At 40.3% G+C, this 17158-nt stretch overlaps 1 protein-coding gene across 3 annotated transcripts in view; it reads right to left on the bottom strand.

Moving 5' to 3' along the window:
- aspscr1 (ASPSCR1 tether for SLC2A4, UBX domain containing) overlaps window positions 1–17158 on the bottom strand; it is a 311330-nt gene that overhangs the window by 97236 nt on the left and 196936 nt on the right. For all 3 annotated transcript variants that reach the window (XM_072242323.1, XM_072242324.1, XM_072242325.1), the window contains 2 exons: window positions 17028–17090; window positions 13297–13349 (listed from right to left, as the gene is read on the bottom strand). In XM_072242323.1, the coding sequence (XP_072098424.1) occupies window positions 13297–13349; window positions 17028–17090 (116 nt within the window). The remainder of the gene's footprint in view (window positions 1–13296; window positions 13350–17027; window positions 17091–17158) is intronic.

The following is a 17158-nucleotide window of genomic DNA, read 5'->3' as shown; positions in this document are numbered from 1 at the left end:
TAGATACTAGACAACTAAGATTGAAAACTCTGGATATCTTCTAACAAAAGGCATTGACTTGAAACACTATCGCTGCTTCTGATTTCACAAATGTTGCCTGACCTGTGTTTGTTAGAATTCTGATTGTGGGAGCTGTAGAGGTTATCAGTAAGATAGACAGAGTGACTGTAAAGGTGGCAAGCTGAGAGGACAGTTCAAGGTTCATTTATTATCAAAGTATGTATATGTCACCATAAACTGCCCTGAAATTCATTTTCTGGCAGGCATTCATAGTAGAACAAAGTACAATCCAATGAATAAAAACTGAACACAGGGGCTGACAACCATCGTGCAAAAGAAAACAAACTGTGCAAATACAAAAAATAATAAATCAAAAATATATGCACCCCTGTGCAAAAGACTTAGCCACATATACTGTATGTATAGCTAGGGTGCCTAAGACTTTTGCACAGTACTGCATTTGTCAGTGTGGAGCAGAGAGCAAGTTTGTAAATCTGGCTGGAGCCAACAAAGAATGCTGTATAAAGATATTTAACTTTAATCGGTTGGGGATGGCGAGGATGGAGCACCAAGGGAAAGGTTTGGGACTAGTGCCAGAGAAGGAGTGCCAGGGGTGGGGTGGTGTGGGTGCAGACACACCCAGCCCTGGGACACCAGGCAAGGTAATTTGATTCCAAACAACTGATTTCTTGATCATTAGAAAATGTCTCTCTGATGCTTCCCACTCTGTCTCCTCTCCCTTCCCCTTTTCCCAACCATGATTCCCCTTTCCCTGCCCCTTCCCACTCTCAGTCCATAATAGAGACCCACATCGGAATCAGGTTTATCATCACTCACATATGTCATGAAATTTGTTTTCTTTGTTGGCAGCAGCAGTACAACACAATATACAACATGACTGCAGTGCTGTGCAAAACTCTCAAGAACTCTAGCTATAATTATGTGCTTATGTCTTGTGCACGGTACTGTCTATAGATAGATAATTCTGGGATCATGAGTTGTAGAGTCCTTGTAAATGTGTCCGTAGGTTGTGAAGTCAGCTCAGAATTGAGGTGAGTAAGGTTATCTATGAAGGGTAATAACTGTTCCTGAACCTGGTGATGTGGGACCAAAGGCTCCTGCACCTCCATCTTGATGGAAGGAGCATGAAGAGCACATGGGCCGGACAGACAGCAAGCAATGATGAAGTTCTATATATTTTAAGACAGCAAGTACACAGTTTATAGTTTGGGCTGGCCAACAATCCCAGTCATCTACACTGTTAATAAGGTGTTGAACACTGTAAGATAAGTGCACATTTTCTCATCAATATATACACACAGTCTCATAATATTATCAGTGCAACTCCCATCCTAATAGAATGGCATGCTGGTCTTTCATTGATTCTGTCATGGTTATTATTCTACAGAGTTATTGAGTATGCCTGCAAGGAAATGAATCTTGCTGTTGTATCTGGTGGCATATATGTACTCTGATAATAAATTTACTTTAAACTTTGAAGATCTGAATGGCTGGCTAAATCAAATATACAGAAAGCTACAGCCATGTACAAAACAGCTGGCTCTCTGCCAGGCAAATGGCTCAAATGTATAAGATGTATTCAAAGAATTATGGATCGCCAGGGGTAACCCTAAGGGAGTAACCTCATCCAGAAGTTCCGATGACACTATAAATGGGAAAACCTTGAATGGTAACCTCAGGAATAAAAACACCTCTGAAAATTGCCCCAGGCTGTCTATTTTTAATATACACCGTTCACAAAGTAGGTTTAGTCGTTTCTTTTTAATGAAAGCAGCCAGCACCAGTTCCACAATAGATGCCAACAGCTATTCTGACCCTTGTCCCCGGAGCTCAAGAATGCAAAGACCCAGAATTATTCACTAGAAATTCAAGTAGTGACATTCAATAGTTGCCCATCTTGTAATTTTAATGAATACATAACTAAATAGTGCAGCGTAAGACAAATACTAATTTTGTACAATAGGTGTCTTTTTTTAAAGGTTTCTTTAAATAATTTAACTGTGCAAAACAATGTCTTAAAAATGATGATAAGCAAGAGGGGGAACAGGGAGACATAAACTCTCTAAGGCTGCGATGGAATGAGTGACTGAAACATATTTTAATGTGGTAAATGGTTAACATGTACTTTGTTTCTGGTACACATCAAGATCAAAAAGCTGGTATTTACATGTTCAGATGCCTAAAGAATACCTTTCTCTCTGAGACTGTTGTAATTTGTGAGTACAAGTTTAGTATTTACCATGATTGCTCGTGTCTGTTTTGATCACTCATTCTGTTTTAAGTGTTTCCGTGTGGCAAGTGCCCATCTACAAAGGAGGTTCAGACACCAAAACATGCGCATGAGATAAAACTACCTTGTGATGTTAAACCTTCTTTAAAAAAAAATCCTGATTGCAGCTGGACAGAAAGAACAATCTGCTATATTTATAAATTGCACCAACATCAGAGGCAGGAAGCAGAGAATTGATGTTAGCCTCTCATTAAAGAACATTTCAAAGGAGGCTCTCCAGACTCTCAGCATAGCTGTCAGGTAAAAAAGAAGATCCCACTGTGTAATTTGTTTTCACTGCACGGCTTAAATCATTCAATGATTCATTTATTATTTTTCCATGCACTACAATAGTTTGAACATAGTACAGATCTTCTGATCCATCCAGCCTGTTTCTAACAACTGTGATAATGTTTATATTCCAATATACACACTGCCTATTTCATCTAAAACCTTGAGGCTCTTCCAGGAAATTATTACAAGCTAGGTTTAAAATTCCAAGCCATTTTGCTGTGCCATCTTATCATGTGACAAGTATTCCCTTTGCTGGAGAACTCCACCTTCTTTTTAACTCTCTCATTAAAGTTTTTCCTGTTAAATGTGTCCCTGAATGGCTTTAGCTCTTGTTTCAACCTCTCCCCTTGTACCCAAAACACCTTCAATGATCACACGGGCCAGTTTGATGTATCTGAATAACTTCACTCACCACAACTCTGACCAAGTCTACAACCCACAGCCTCACAAGGACTCTACACCTCGTGTCTTCAGTATTATTACTCAGTAGGTCTTGGCCCAAAACGTCGACTGTTTAAAAATGATGCCGCTTGACCTGCTGAGTTCCTCCAGTACTTTGTGCGTGTTACTTAGTATTAACGGTTTTTTATTTGCACAACTTGTCTTATTTTGTATATAGGTTGCTTGTCAGTCTTTGCTTACATATAGATCTTCATAAATTCTTTTACTTTATTACTTTACGGAATAAAATTGCATAAACATATAAACACCAGAATGTATTTACAATCTATTAATTTCCAAAGGGCATTTTTCTTTTTATTATACAGAGAGCAAAACTGCTCAGTTATTCAAGGACTAGCCAAGGTTCAACTGACCTTTAACATAACTTCAAAAAAAAAGCACTATGAAAAGATGAAAACAAAAATCGCTATAAATAGTCAATAGAACATGCAGCATCCATGGAGAGAGAAACAGTTAACATTTCTAACAAAATTCACCTCAGTTCTTATTGACCGGAAACTTTAAATCTGTTTCATTCTCTATGGATATTTCCTGAAGGGATGAGTATTATCGTCATTCCTCAGAAGTTTGCGAAGATTCGGCATGATATCTAAAACTTTGACAAATTTATGTAGATGTATGGTGGAGAGCGTATTGGCTAGTTGCATCACAGACTGGTATGGAAACATCAATGCCCTTGAATGGAAAATCCTACAATAAATAGTGGATACGGCCCGGTCCATCATGGGTAAAGCCCTCACAACCACTGAACATGTCTGCATGGAGAGTTGCTGCTGGAAAGCAGCATTCACCATCAAGGACCCCCACCACCCAGGTCATGCTCTCTTCTTGCTGCTGCCAACAGAAAAATGGCACAGGAGCCTCAGGAACCACACCAACAGTTTCATCAAGAGTTATTACCCCTCAAACATCAGGCTCTTGAACCAATTGAACCAGAGGGAATAACTTCCCTTGCCCCATCACTGAACTGTTCCCAAAACCTGTGGACTCACTTTCAAGGACTCTTCATCTCATGTTCTTGATATCTATTGCTTAGTTATTTATTATTATTATTTCTTTTTTATTTATACAGCTTGCTGTTTTTTGCACATTGGTTGTTTGTCCGTCCTGTTGGGTGCGTTCTTTCATCAAGTCTATTATGTTTCTCGGTTTTACTGAGTATACCTGTAAGACGACGAATCTCAGGGTTGTATATGGTGACACGTACAGAATGTACTTTGATAATAAATTCATTTGAACTTAGAATCATCCTGTTTTTATTTGACACAATCCCCTGTTTTTCAATTGTTTCCCTCTGAAATTAATTCCTACTATGATGATTTTTTTAAAACATGCTCTGATTAATCTGCATTATTGTTTTCACAGATTTGTGCGGCTGGCCTCCCAGGTCCCTATACCTCAACTCCAAATACTTCCAAGAAATATATTATGTTCCCCTTCCCATTATTACAAAGTATTCTCTTATATTTACTTAAATTGCCTTATTTGCAGATTCTATACCTAATTTGTAAGTTCACGACTACCTATATACACTCAATGGTCACTTTATTAGGCACACCTGCTCGTTAATACAAGTATCTAATCAGCCAATCATGTGGCAGCAACTCAGTGTATAAAAGCATGCAGACATGGTCAAGAGGGTCAGTTGTTGTTGTTCAGACTAAACATCAGAATGGGTAAGAAGTGTGATCTAGGTGACTTTGACCGTGGAATGATTGTTGGTGCCAGACAGGGTGGTTTGAGTACCTCAGAAACTGCTGATCTCGCGGGATTATCACATACAACAGTCTCTAGAATTTATAGAGAACGGGGTGAGAAACAGAAAAAAAATCACGTGAGTGGCAGTTCAGTGGGCAAAAACACCTTGTTAATGAGTGAGGTCAGAGGAGAATGGCCAGACTGGTTAAAGCTGACAAGAAGCTGACAGTAACTCAAATAACCATGTGTTGCTACAGTGGTGTGCAAAAAAGCATCTGTGAACAAAAAACACATTGGACACTGAAGTGGATGGGCAACAGCAGCAAAAGACCATGAACATGAACATGCACTCAGTATGTATATATTGTGTCACAGTATAAACTTTAAAACTGTGCTTCCATCTGTAGAAACCAAAAGATGCAAAATCATATTCTCAGTGCAGATCCTCCTTACTTCATAACTTCTGCACCCTGACTAATTAATGTTAACCAGATGCATTCTGTTCTGCTACCTTGCTAACTATTCTGCCCTTTCTCCCACATATTCTGATAGTTGTCATGACTCTTATCATGCAGTATTCTATCAAAATACTTTGGGATTTCCGAAGGGTTGTAAAATACTTCATATAAATCCTAGTTTTTTATGTTACTTCATAATTACTGTAACTATTTGTAAATGAAAAGGGAAAACCTGTTGATGAATCTTTATGTTGTTGCATACAACTTTTGAACAGCTCGCTGTAAACACGTATGCTTTATAGTTTTTGAAACAAAATAGAATGTCCATAATATATAAAATAAATGAACAATGGAGCCTTCTGTGACCCTTACTAGTGAAAGAAGGCAAGGTATCTGAAACCCTACCCACATCATGGTGTCTGACATTATGATTCTATTCATGTGGGCAGCCTTAAACAGTAGATGGGTGGAGGCAAATACTTAAATCCTAATGCATGACAGATGATATAGGGTGGATCTAAAAGTCCATGGTAATTAATACACACCTTTGGAATATGTAGAACCTATACTTTGTTGTAAACACTAAACCATTATTATCTGGGCATCTGTAAAATATCTTCAAAATAAACCCCAATGCTGTTTTTATGGAATGGCGAGCCATTCTTTAAAGTTCCAAACCACTCAGAAATGTAACCCTCAAATAACACATTTTTGTTTTTAACATGAATGCATAATTAAACCTTCATGCAGAGAGAGGGAAAAAAAAAGGATTACACTTGGATAAAAAACAACATTTGTTTGCCAGCCAATGTTAAAGTTTTATATATCGCCTAAAGAGCTGAACTCCTGAACACGAGGAGCAGTTATACTTTATACAAGTCACAGCAGCTTAAATACACACTCATTGGCCTCTTTATTATGCACCTCCTGTACCCAATAACGTGGCCGCTGAGTGTAATGTTTGTGGTCTTCTGCAGCTGTAGCCCATCCACTTCAAGGTTCAACATGTGTGTTCAGAGATGCTTTTCTGCACACCACTGTTGTAATGTGAGGTTATTTGAGTTACTGTCGCCTTCCTGTCAGCTTGAACCAGTCTGGCCATTCTCCTCTAACCGCTCTCATTAACAAACTGTTTTTGCCCGCAAAACTGCTACTCACTCGATGCGTTTTTGTTTTATCACACCATTCCTGGTAAACTCCAGAGAATGTCGACACGGATGTACACTTAGTGGCCACTTTATTAGGTGCAGGTGATGCCTAATGAAGTGGCCACTGAGTATGTTCTGAAATACACAATTTTCTCTGAAGTTGCTGAAAAGTTCAGCAATATGCTGGTTTATAAAATGTGATGATTTTGTTGACAAGTGTGGCTTGCCCAATGTTTCAAAGGTACTCAAGTACCTTTCCGATTGTGCAAATGCATGAAATATTACATATAAGACCATAAGACCAAGGAGCAGAAGTAGGCCATTCGGCCCATCGAGTCTGCTCTGCCATTATCATGAGCTGATCCATTTTATCCTATTTAGTCCCACTGCCCCACCTCCTCACCATAACCTTTGATGCCCTGGCTACTCAGATACCTATCAATCACTGCCTTAAATACACCCAATGACTTGGCCTCCACTGCTGCCCGTGGCAACAAATTCCAGAGATTCACCACCCTCTGGCTAAAAAAATTTCTTCGCATTTCTGTTCTGAAAGGGCGCCCTTCAATCCTGAAGTCATGCCCTCTCGTACTAGACTCCCCCATCATGGGAAACAACTTTGCCACATCCACTCTGTCCATGCCTTTTAACATTCGAAATGTTTCTATGAGGTCTCCCCTCATTCTTCTAAACTCCAAGGAATACAGTCCAAGAGCGGACAAACGTTCCTCATATGTTAACCCTCTCATTTCTGGAATCATTCTAGTGAATCTTCTCTGTACCCTCTCCAACGTCAGCACATCCTTTCTTAAATAAGGAGACCAAAACTGCCCACAGTACTCCAAGTGAGGTCTCACCAGCGCCTTATAGAGCCTCAACATCACATCCCTGCTCCTATACTCTATTCCTCTAGAAATGAATGCCAACATTGCATTCACCTTCTTCACTACCGACTCAACCTGGAGGTTAACTTTAAGGGAATCCTGTACGAGGACTCCCAAGTCCCGTTGCATCTCAGAACTTTGAATTCTTTCCCCATTTAAATAATAGCCTGCCCGTTTATTTTTTCTGCCAAAGTGCATAACCATACACTTTCCAACATTGCACTTCATTTGCAACTTCTCTGCCCATTCTTCCAATCTATCCAAGTCTCTCTGCAGACTCTCCGTTTCCTCAGCACTACCGGCCCCTCCACCTATCTTCGTATCGTCAGCAAACTTAGCCACAAAGCCATCTATTCCATAATCCAAATCGTTGATGTACAATGTAAAAAGAAGCGGCCAAAAGAACTGATCCCTGCGGAACACCACTGGTAACCGGCAGCCAACCAGAACAGGATCCCTTTATTCCCACTCTCTGTTTCCTGCCAATCAGCCAACGCTCTATCCACGTATGTAACTTCCCTGTAATTCCATGGGCTCTTATCTTGTTAAGCAGCCTCATGTGTGGCACCTTGTCAAAGGCCTTCTGAAAATCCAAATATACAACATCCACTGCATCTCCCTTGTCTAGCCTACTGGTAATTTCCTCAAAAAATTGTAATAGGTTTGTCAGGCAGGATTTTCCTTTAAGGAATCCATGCTGAGTTCTGCCTATCTTGTCATATGCCTCCAGGTACTCTGTAACATCATCCTTGACAATCGACTCCAACAACTTCCCAACCACCGACGTCAAGCTAACAGGTCTATAATTTCCTTTTTGCTTCCTTGCCCCCTTCTTAAATAGCGGAGTGACATTTGCAATCTTCCAGTCTTCCGGAACCATAGCAGAATCTATCGACTTTTGAAAGATCATCGCTAATGCCTCCGCAATCTCCACAGCTACTTCCTTCAGAACACGAGGGTGCATTCCATCTGGTCCGGGAGATTTATTGACCTTTAGCCTATTCAGCTTCCTGAGTACTTTTCTCTGTCGTAATTGTGACTGCGCACACTTCTCTTCCCTGCCACTCTTGAGTGTCCGGTATCCTGCTGTCTTCCTCAGTGAAGACGGATGCAAAATACTTGTTCAGTTCCTCTGCCATCTCCTCATCTCCCATTACAATTTCTCCAGTATCATTTTCTATCGGTCCTATATCTACTCTCACCTGTCTTTTACTCTTTATATACTTGAAAAAGCTCTTTGATATTATTTGCTAGTTTCCTTTCATAGTTCATCTTTTCTCTCTAATGACCTTCTTGGTTTCCTTTTGTAAGGTTTTAAAGACTTCCCAATCCTCTGTCTTCCCACTAATTTTTGCTTCCTTGTATGCCCTCTCCTTAGCTTTAACTTTGGCTTTGACTTCTCTTGTCAACCACGGTTGCATCCTTTTTCCACTCGAAAATTTCTTCTTTTTTGGAATATACCTGTCTTGCACATTCCTCATTTCTCGCATAAACTCCAGCCACTGCTGCTCTGCCGTCTTTCCCGCCAGTGTCTCTTTCCAGTCAACTTTGGCCAGTTCCTCTCTCATGCCACTGTAGTTTCCTTTACTCCACTGAAACACCAACACATCAGATTTCAGCTTCTCTTTTGCTAATTTCACAGTGAACTCAATCATGTTATGATCACTGCCTCCTAAGGGTTCTTTCACCTCAATCTCTCCAATCACCTCCGGTTCATTACACAATACCCAATCCCGTACAGCCGATCCCCTAGTGGGCTCAACAACAAGCTGTTCTAAAAAGCCATCTCGGAGACATTCTACAAATTCTCTCTCTTGAGATCCAGTGCCGACCTGATTTTTCCAATCTACTCGCACGTTAAAATCCCCCACAATTATCATAACACTGCCCTTCTGACAAGCCTTTTCTATTTCCAGTTGTAATTTGTAGTCCACATCCCTGCAGCTGTTTGGAGGCCTATAAATACTGCCATCAGAGTCCTTTTACCCCTGCTATTCCTCAGCTCAACCCATAAAGATTCTGCACCTTCTGATCCTATATCACCTCTTTCTAATGATTTAATATCATTTCTTACCAATAAAGCCACGCCTCCCCCTCTGCCTACCTTCCTATCCTTCCGATACACCGTGTATCCTTGGACGTTCAGCTCCCAGAGACATGCATCCTTTAGCCAGGTCTCAGTGATGGCCACAATATCGTACCTGCCAATCTGTAGCTGTACAACAAGATCATCCACCTTATTTCTTATGCTGTGTGCACTTAAGTACAACACCTTAAGACCAGTATTTGATACTTTTTGCTTTGATTTCACTGCAACTTTATTGCACTGCAACTCATCCCAATGGTTACACATTTGCCCCATCACCTGCCTGTCTTTCCTGACATCTTTACTGCTCACTATCTTAGATTTATTTCTGTTTTCTGTTTTCCCCTTCCTCCGCTCTATCATTCCAGTTCCCATATAATTATACAGACCCGTAATTACAGATAATTGCAAAAGATAGCTAGTCCTTAAATACATCTTAAAAAGTCGATCCTCCAATTGGCTGTTAAAAGTAATTTTATGCCAAAGCTTATCCTATTTTGCCAGACTTTCAGCAAACTAATTTCAAAATACAAGATCCTATATTTACTGATGTCAGAAAAAAACCTATTTGCTTGTCAAAGACATACCAATCATTCCCAAAATCGACTTAAAGTATTCCAAGTCCTCAAGCATTTCACTGGATATAAAAGTTTCCAATTGTTGAAGAATTCAAGTGTTGAACATAACACAATGGTATTTGAAACAAGGACATTTTGCCCCCATATGATCTAAGTTAGATGGTTTCTTTACCGACAATGGTAAATGGACAATGCTTTCTGCTAATTCTGTGTGATTGTCCTGGATGTTTCATCAGGGTATTTGGCAAAATTTCTAATAGTATGCAATTTTTGCAAATATTCAGCTAAAATGATTTCTCCAATAAATGTTTCACCTCATGCTCATTCTTTCAAATAAGGAGCCAAACATATTGATGCACGACGGCAGCTATATGTCATTCGGAATTTGAGAAGATTTGGTTTGTCACCAAAAACACTTGCAAATTTCTACAGATGTACCGTGGAGAGCATTCTAACTGGTTGCATCACCGCCTGGTACGGTGGGTGGAGGGGGGAAGTGGGTGCTACTGCACAGGATCGAAAGAAGCTGCAGGGAGTTGTGAACTCAGTCAGCTCCATCATGGGCACTGGCCTCCACGGTATCCAGGTCATCTTCAAGGAGTGATACCTCAAAAAGGCAGTGTCCATCATTAAGGACCCCCATCACCCAGGTCAAGCCTTGTTCTCATTGCAGCTACAAGTACATGAAACCTGCTCTAGGAATTTAAAAACAATATTCTACCCAAAATGACATCTTTAATTAGCCTGACCAAAACATGACAATTCGCAGACAAATAGTGATGAATCTACATAACAAGAAGTACAATGTGATCTAGTACTCCCAGCGTGATTAGAGCATAAGATGGTAAGATATAGGAGCGGAATTAGGCTATCTGGCTCATGGCTGATCCATGGTTATTAATTATAACCATTTCAGATGGGGCAGTTAACTCTGGCCAGAATGGAAACTCAATCCAATGCCTACAAAATGTAGCTATACACAATGTTGTGTGATTACACGCCAGCAAGGGAAACACTGTAAAACGATTTGCTACTAATTTAGCAAAATATATTTCAATTGAAAGGCATCATTATTGAAAGCAGTTAATATAGACTTAGTTGCAATGGTTGCTTCACAGCTGGTATGGAAACACCAATGCTCAGGGATCAAAAAGTCTACAACCCAGTCCATCAAGGGCAGAGCCCTCCTCCCCTTGAGCACATTTACATGGAGCTCTGCCATAGGAAAGCAGCATTCATCACCAAGGACCCCCACCATCCAGGCCGTATGCCTTCTTCTTACTACTACCATCAGGCAGGAGGTTCAGAAGTCTTAGGTCCCACACCACCAGGTTCAGGAGCAGTTATTACCCTACAACCATTGGGCTCCCGAACTGGAAGTTTTACTTCACTCATCACTGCTCTGATCTGATTATAAGACTTACTTTCATGGACTCTAGAACTCATGTTTTCAGTATTTATTTTTCTTTGAACAATCTGTCTTCATTTGCACATTAGTTGTTTGTCAGCATTTATGAGTAGTTTTTTTTTGTAAATCCTATTTTTTTAAATTTCTCTGTAAATTCCTGCAAGAAAATTAATCTCAGGGTTGTATGTGGTAACATATATGTATTTTGATAATAAATTTACTTTGAACTTTGAGTAATTTGCAGAGGAATAAATGTATTAATTATAATTACTACTTTCTGCTGCATGAGCCCTATAAAAAGGCAACATAATACTGACAATATCAATGCAAGAGTCAGGTGGCTCATCATTAATGAAAAATCACAGCCTGTTCTGTAGACTTTTTCCTTGTATGGACAGTTGTATCATACGACTGTGAAGCTGTTGGTAATCTTGAAAGGCTTCTACGCTCATCATAAGTGGGTGCCAATAATTACAAAAGCAACTAGGCACATAGCCTTACTAATCAAACTCTTCTGAGTCATACACTTCAAAGCCAGTACAGAGCAACGACCAAACAAAAGATCAGATGTGCGTTGCAAGTATCAAAAACATTACTGCTGAGGACCTGATTAAAAATTAGCGAAAGCCTGGAACACAGCAAATCTTCAGACATCACGGCTCAGAGTTGAAGTAGAGAACAGCAATATTAAAGAGCAGGTTGGCATCCACAGTTATTATACCCACCCTTCCATATCTTGAGCTAATTAAGACATTCTGAATCATCTTTCAAATTGAAAACACAAGTATTTAGAGTTTAACCACTTTCATTACGAATCTCTAATTAGATTTCTGTTATTAATTATGCATAATTCTTTATACAATACAACCATTAAAAGGGAACTTGAGTTTCTTTGATGCAATGTCAACACAATAAGATTGTTCATCATTATTAAGTCCTCCAGCTGGTTTCCAGAAAATTAATTTAAAAAAGTTTCCAGACACATCATTCATGTTTTAATTTTCAGCTAAAATCAAAGTATTGAATAGCAACATTTTTGCAACAAGGTGGAAAATAAAACATAATAAGATGGAATTAAGGATGGTGATGAATTGGCATACAAGAGGGAGATTGAAAGCCTGGTTCACTGGTGCTACAATAATTACCTCTCACTCAATATCAGCAAAACCAAAGATTTTGGTTATCTGATTATCGACTACAGAAGGAAGAAGCTGGAGGTCCACGTGCCAGTCCTTATAGAGGTGCCAAGAATCAGTAACTTTGAATTCCTTGGTGTTAACATATCAGAGGATCTGTCCTGAGATCAGCTCAAAAGTATCATCACAAATAAGGCATGACAGCACCTCTATTTTCTTAGAATTTTGCATGGATTTGGCCTGTCACCAAAAACTCTTGACAAGTGGACAGTGGAGTATTCTAACTGCATGTGGCCTGGTATGAAAACTCCAATGCCCACAAATGAAAAAGACTACTGTACGTGTTGGATACAGCCTGGTCCATCACAAGCAAACCTTTCCCCACCACTGAGTACATGTACATGGAGTGCTGCCATAAGAAAGCAATATCTATCATCAGAGAATCCAGGCCATACTCTCTATCACTACTACCATTAGTCAGGAGATACAGAAGCCTTAGGGCCCACGTCACCTCAAACTTCATCATAACAAGTTTAATAGCCATTCACCTAAATATTCTCTCTCTTAAATATTCTTCTACCCCTGCTCCTCCATCCCAAGATAATAAACTGGCCTCCAATGCTATGTACATTGAACAATTTCCAAGCACAAGATCTCTCTCCAAAGCCATGAGTTCAGAATTGCTTTTGATCATAGTTCATTAGCATAGCCCAAACCAAGGTGGTGAAAAAGCATTTTAAATATACGATAAAACATATGAACATTATTTTAGAAAAACATTTACAGTTGACTTTCACTCAGCTCTATATTAAATCTGCAGGAAATGTACTGGTGGAAAGTGTCAATGGACATACCTGGAACAATGTGACTGCTGGATCACTCAGAAGCTCTTTAGGTGGTGTTTTAACTGGAAAAAAATGGAGAGCTCTGAGAATAATGCAAAACCTCAATAAATTAATTGAACTCATTAATATTATCATATAGATTTTATTCTCAAGGCATCCACCCTATCAATTTCAAATCTATTCTCAAATAAATTTGTTATGATTTTAAAATAGTTAATAAACTATTAACTTAAGAAGTTTTAACTCCTGCTGGAGGAACTTGGAGGGTTAAGTAGCATTTGTGGGAGGAAAGGGCCTGGTTGAAACACTGTTGTAACCCCCGGATTACTCTCTAACATTATCGTAGAAGTGATCATTTATGATACTCTTACATGTGACCTGAACTTCACTGGCAAGCCCCACATTTATGAGTTATACCCATTGCCTTTGAGACGGTGCCACTTTGAATCATAGCAGATGCTGTGATGAAGTACTTCTTAGGCCATTAGAAATGGAGTTTCAGAAATTTAACCTGGCAATGATGAAGGGATAAGACCATAACACATGGGAACAGAATTAGGCAATACAGCCCATTGAGTCTGCTCTGGCATTCCCACATGGCTGATTTATCTTCCCTCTCAACCTCATTCTCCTGCCTTCTCTCCTAACGTTTGACACCCTCACCAATCAGAACCTCCACTTTGAATATACCAATTACTTGGCCTCATACCCAACGACTCAGGCTAATAACCAAAGATTGTCAGAGTATGCCTTACAAGTACTGTTTAACATCGAGGATCTTTCTGGTAGATCATCACCCATATGATAGCAACTCCACTGTGATTTTTTGGTATTACAATCTTCTATACTGTGATGATTCAATAATGTTTATTTCCCCAAAAGAGCTGAATTCAAAACCATGGCTGAATAACTTTCTTCTGTCAAATAATTATCAATCATTTGTTTTCCATTGCAAGCACCCACGATGGCCTCATTTCAGAATAACCATTGGGAAATTCTCACTATTGTAAGTATTTTAACTAACGATTTGCTGGTCTTTTCAGTGTTTTTAGTGGTGAAGATATTTATTATTGCTAAATGAGCGGGCAGAACACAGGCCATTCATCTTCCACACTCACTAACAATGCAACTCTGCCTCTATCCTTGATTTTTCTTAATTTAGTGAAAAGGCACAGAATAGATCTTTCTGGCCTTTCGAGCCACGCCACCAGCAATTCCCAAACTAACCCCTGCCAAACCATGTGACAATTTACCGTCGCAAACAAGAGAAAATCTGCAGATGCTGGAAATCCGAGCAACACACACAAAATGCTGGAGGAGATCAGCAGGCCAGGCAGTGTCTACAGAAAAAAGAACAGTTGATGTTTCAGGCCCAAAACCCTTCAGCAGGACAATTTACAATGACCAATCAACCTACTAACCGGTAGGTATGTCTTTGAACTGTGGGATGAAACCGGAGCTCCCGGAGGAAACCAACGCATTCCACGGGGAGGATGCACAAACCCTTTACAGAGGATGCCAGGACTGGACCCCGAACTCTGTTGCCCTGGGCTGTAACAGCATTGCGCTAACCGCTATGTTGTCATGGCGATCCCGTGTGGTTGCGTGTCATGCCAGTTGGCTCTGTGGTCAGCTTGCCAGCAATCATCAGGACAGCGCTGCAGTTTTGCAAGGAGAAGCCCATGACATCGGTGTGCAATGTTCATAGGTTTCAGAGGCTGCAGCTGAAGCAAATGTAGCACCTGACTGCCCCTGCTGTCACGACGAATCCACTCGCAGATCAGAAGAGCAAAACCTCATCTCTCATCTGGATGACCTCCAACCTGATGGCATAAACATCAATATCTCTAACTTCTGGTAACTTTTCCCCCTTTCCTTTCTCTCTTTTTCCATTCCCCGTCTGGCTCCCCTCTTACCCCTTTTCAGCTCCTCACTCCCCCATCATCTCTACCTGGTGCCCCTCCTCCTTCCTTTTTCTCCAGCCCTTTACTTCCTCCACCTATCACCTCCCACCTTCTTACCTCATCCCACCTCCCTCACCCACCCATCTTCCTCCTGATTTTACCTATCTCCTTCCAGCTTGTATGCCCCCCCCCCCACCATCTTCTTATGTTGGCTTCTTCCTCTTTCCTTTCCAGTACTGATGAAGGGTCTTGGCCCAAAAGTTTGACTGTTTATGTTTATCCCTCTCCAACATGCTGAGTTCCTCCAGCATTTTGTGTGTGTTACAACACTGGCTCTGTTGAGCATCAAGTGTCGCACTGGTGTGCAGGTGACGGCTACAAGGGAGCCTTCAAACGTGACTGAAAATATCAGTGGTCATGTATCGTGAAAGCAAAATATCTTCTTTGTGAATGGCTCTTGGAAGTGGCTGAGATTGCAAATTTGGCCTGCCTACAAGAAACTTGTGCACCATTAGATTACCGTAGGTCACAACATTTGATCTCTTCCAGTTTTGGACTACAAGGAGAGAAGCAGTCAAGTGGTTCACTGCAGGAGAGAAACTGTTAATCCTCGGTGCTCTTCAGATGACCTGTTTTTAAACCACATTAACATGGCGAGTAACCAAAATGAGGTCAGTCCTGAAACCCACTCAATTCTAACTGGTGAAGCACTCTGACCAAATAAATGGAAACAATTATAAAAGTAAGCTTCAGCACCGCATACGGAGTCAAACTGAGGTAACGTTCAAAAAGTTTAAATGACTGCTTAAAAATGATAAATAGTTTGACTTTCGTTATAGTGATACAGCACGGAGCTGGCCCTTCCAGCCAGATAGCCCCAGCACTTTGATAAAACCTCATCTGATCATGGGACACTTTACAACAACCAACTGACCCATCTGGTACGTCTTTGGATGGTGAGAGGAAACTTGAACACCCGGGGAAAACCCAAACATTCCATGGGGGAGAAGTACAGAGGCTCCTCTCAGAAAGGCGACGGATCTGAATTCTGGGACACGCCAAGCTGTAATAGCGTTGTGCTAACCATTATGCTACCTTGGCATCCAGAACAGCCCCAAATTACTCATGGCTAAAAGACAAATAACTTACTGGAATAAGGTTTTGCCAGTACATAGATACTATCCTTCAATAACCCTTCTTTAACCATCGACCTTTCAGCTGAGCTTGAAAACAAAACCAGATAGTTCTATTTAAATGGAGCGCTTTATGCACATTAAAAAGGATTGTGCAGTCTCATTTTTACTGTAAAATAATTTTATGATTTAGTTTCATTCTACAAACCAGTTTCCTCAAGTCCAATGAGTGATCTCTATTTGAGAAAGATTTACTTCAGTATCATCCTTTAAGATCCACTACCAAAAATCTCATGCATTATCATTTTGAAGAATTTTCTTTAGAGAGTACATTAATCAGTTTGGTTGCAATCTGGCAACTGAAATCTATGATTTAACACAAGAGATTCTGCAGGTGCTGGAAACCCAGAGCAACACACACAGCATGCTGGAGGAACTCAGCAGGTCAGGCAGCATCTATGGAAATGAATAAACAGTCAGCGTTTCAAAAAGTCAAAGTACTTGTGGTCCAGCTTTCATCCGAAGCTTCTTTGTCATGGGGTTTCAAAACAATCACTGTTCATTTCCATTAATGCTGTCCAGTTGAGTTCCTCCAGCATTTTGTGTACGTTGCTTTGAAATCTATGACAAATGTGCATCCTCCCAAATAAAACTATCCTAGGTGCGAAGAGCCCATGGACTCAGCTGCACTTATTTTACTTACATAAATAAAATGAAATGTCTGGGTCCTTCAGATGCATCTTCACAAATTCCATCAGTGCTCCAACTGTTGGAGAAATACAAAATTAAGTAGTTTTACCAACAATGATCTCAGGAGATACTTGAATTTACAGT

The sequence above is a fragment of the Mobula birostris genome, chromosome 24 (genome assembly GCF_030028105.1).
Source record: "Mobula birostris isolate sMobBir1 chromosome 24, sMobBir1.hap1, whole genome shotgun sequence".
Lineage (NCBI taxonomy): Eukaryota > Metazoa > Chordata > Chondrichthyes > Myliobatiformes > Myliobatidae > Mobula > Mobula birostris.
This window is presented reverse-complemented; position numbering and strand designations above follow the sequence as displayed.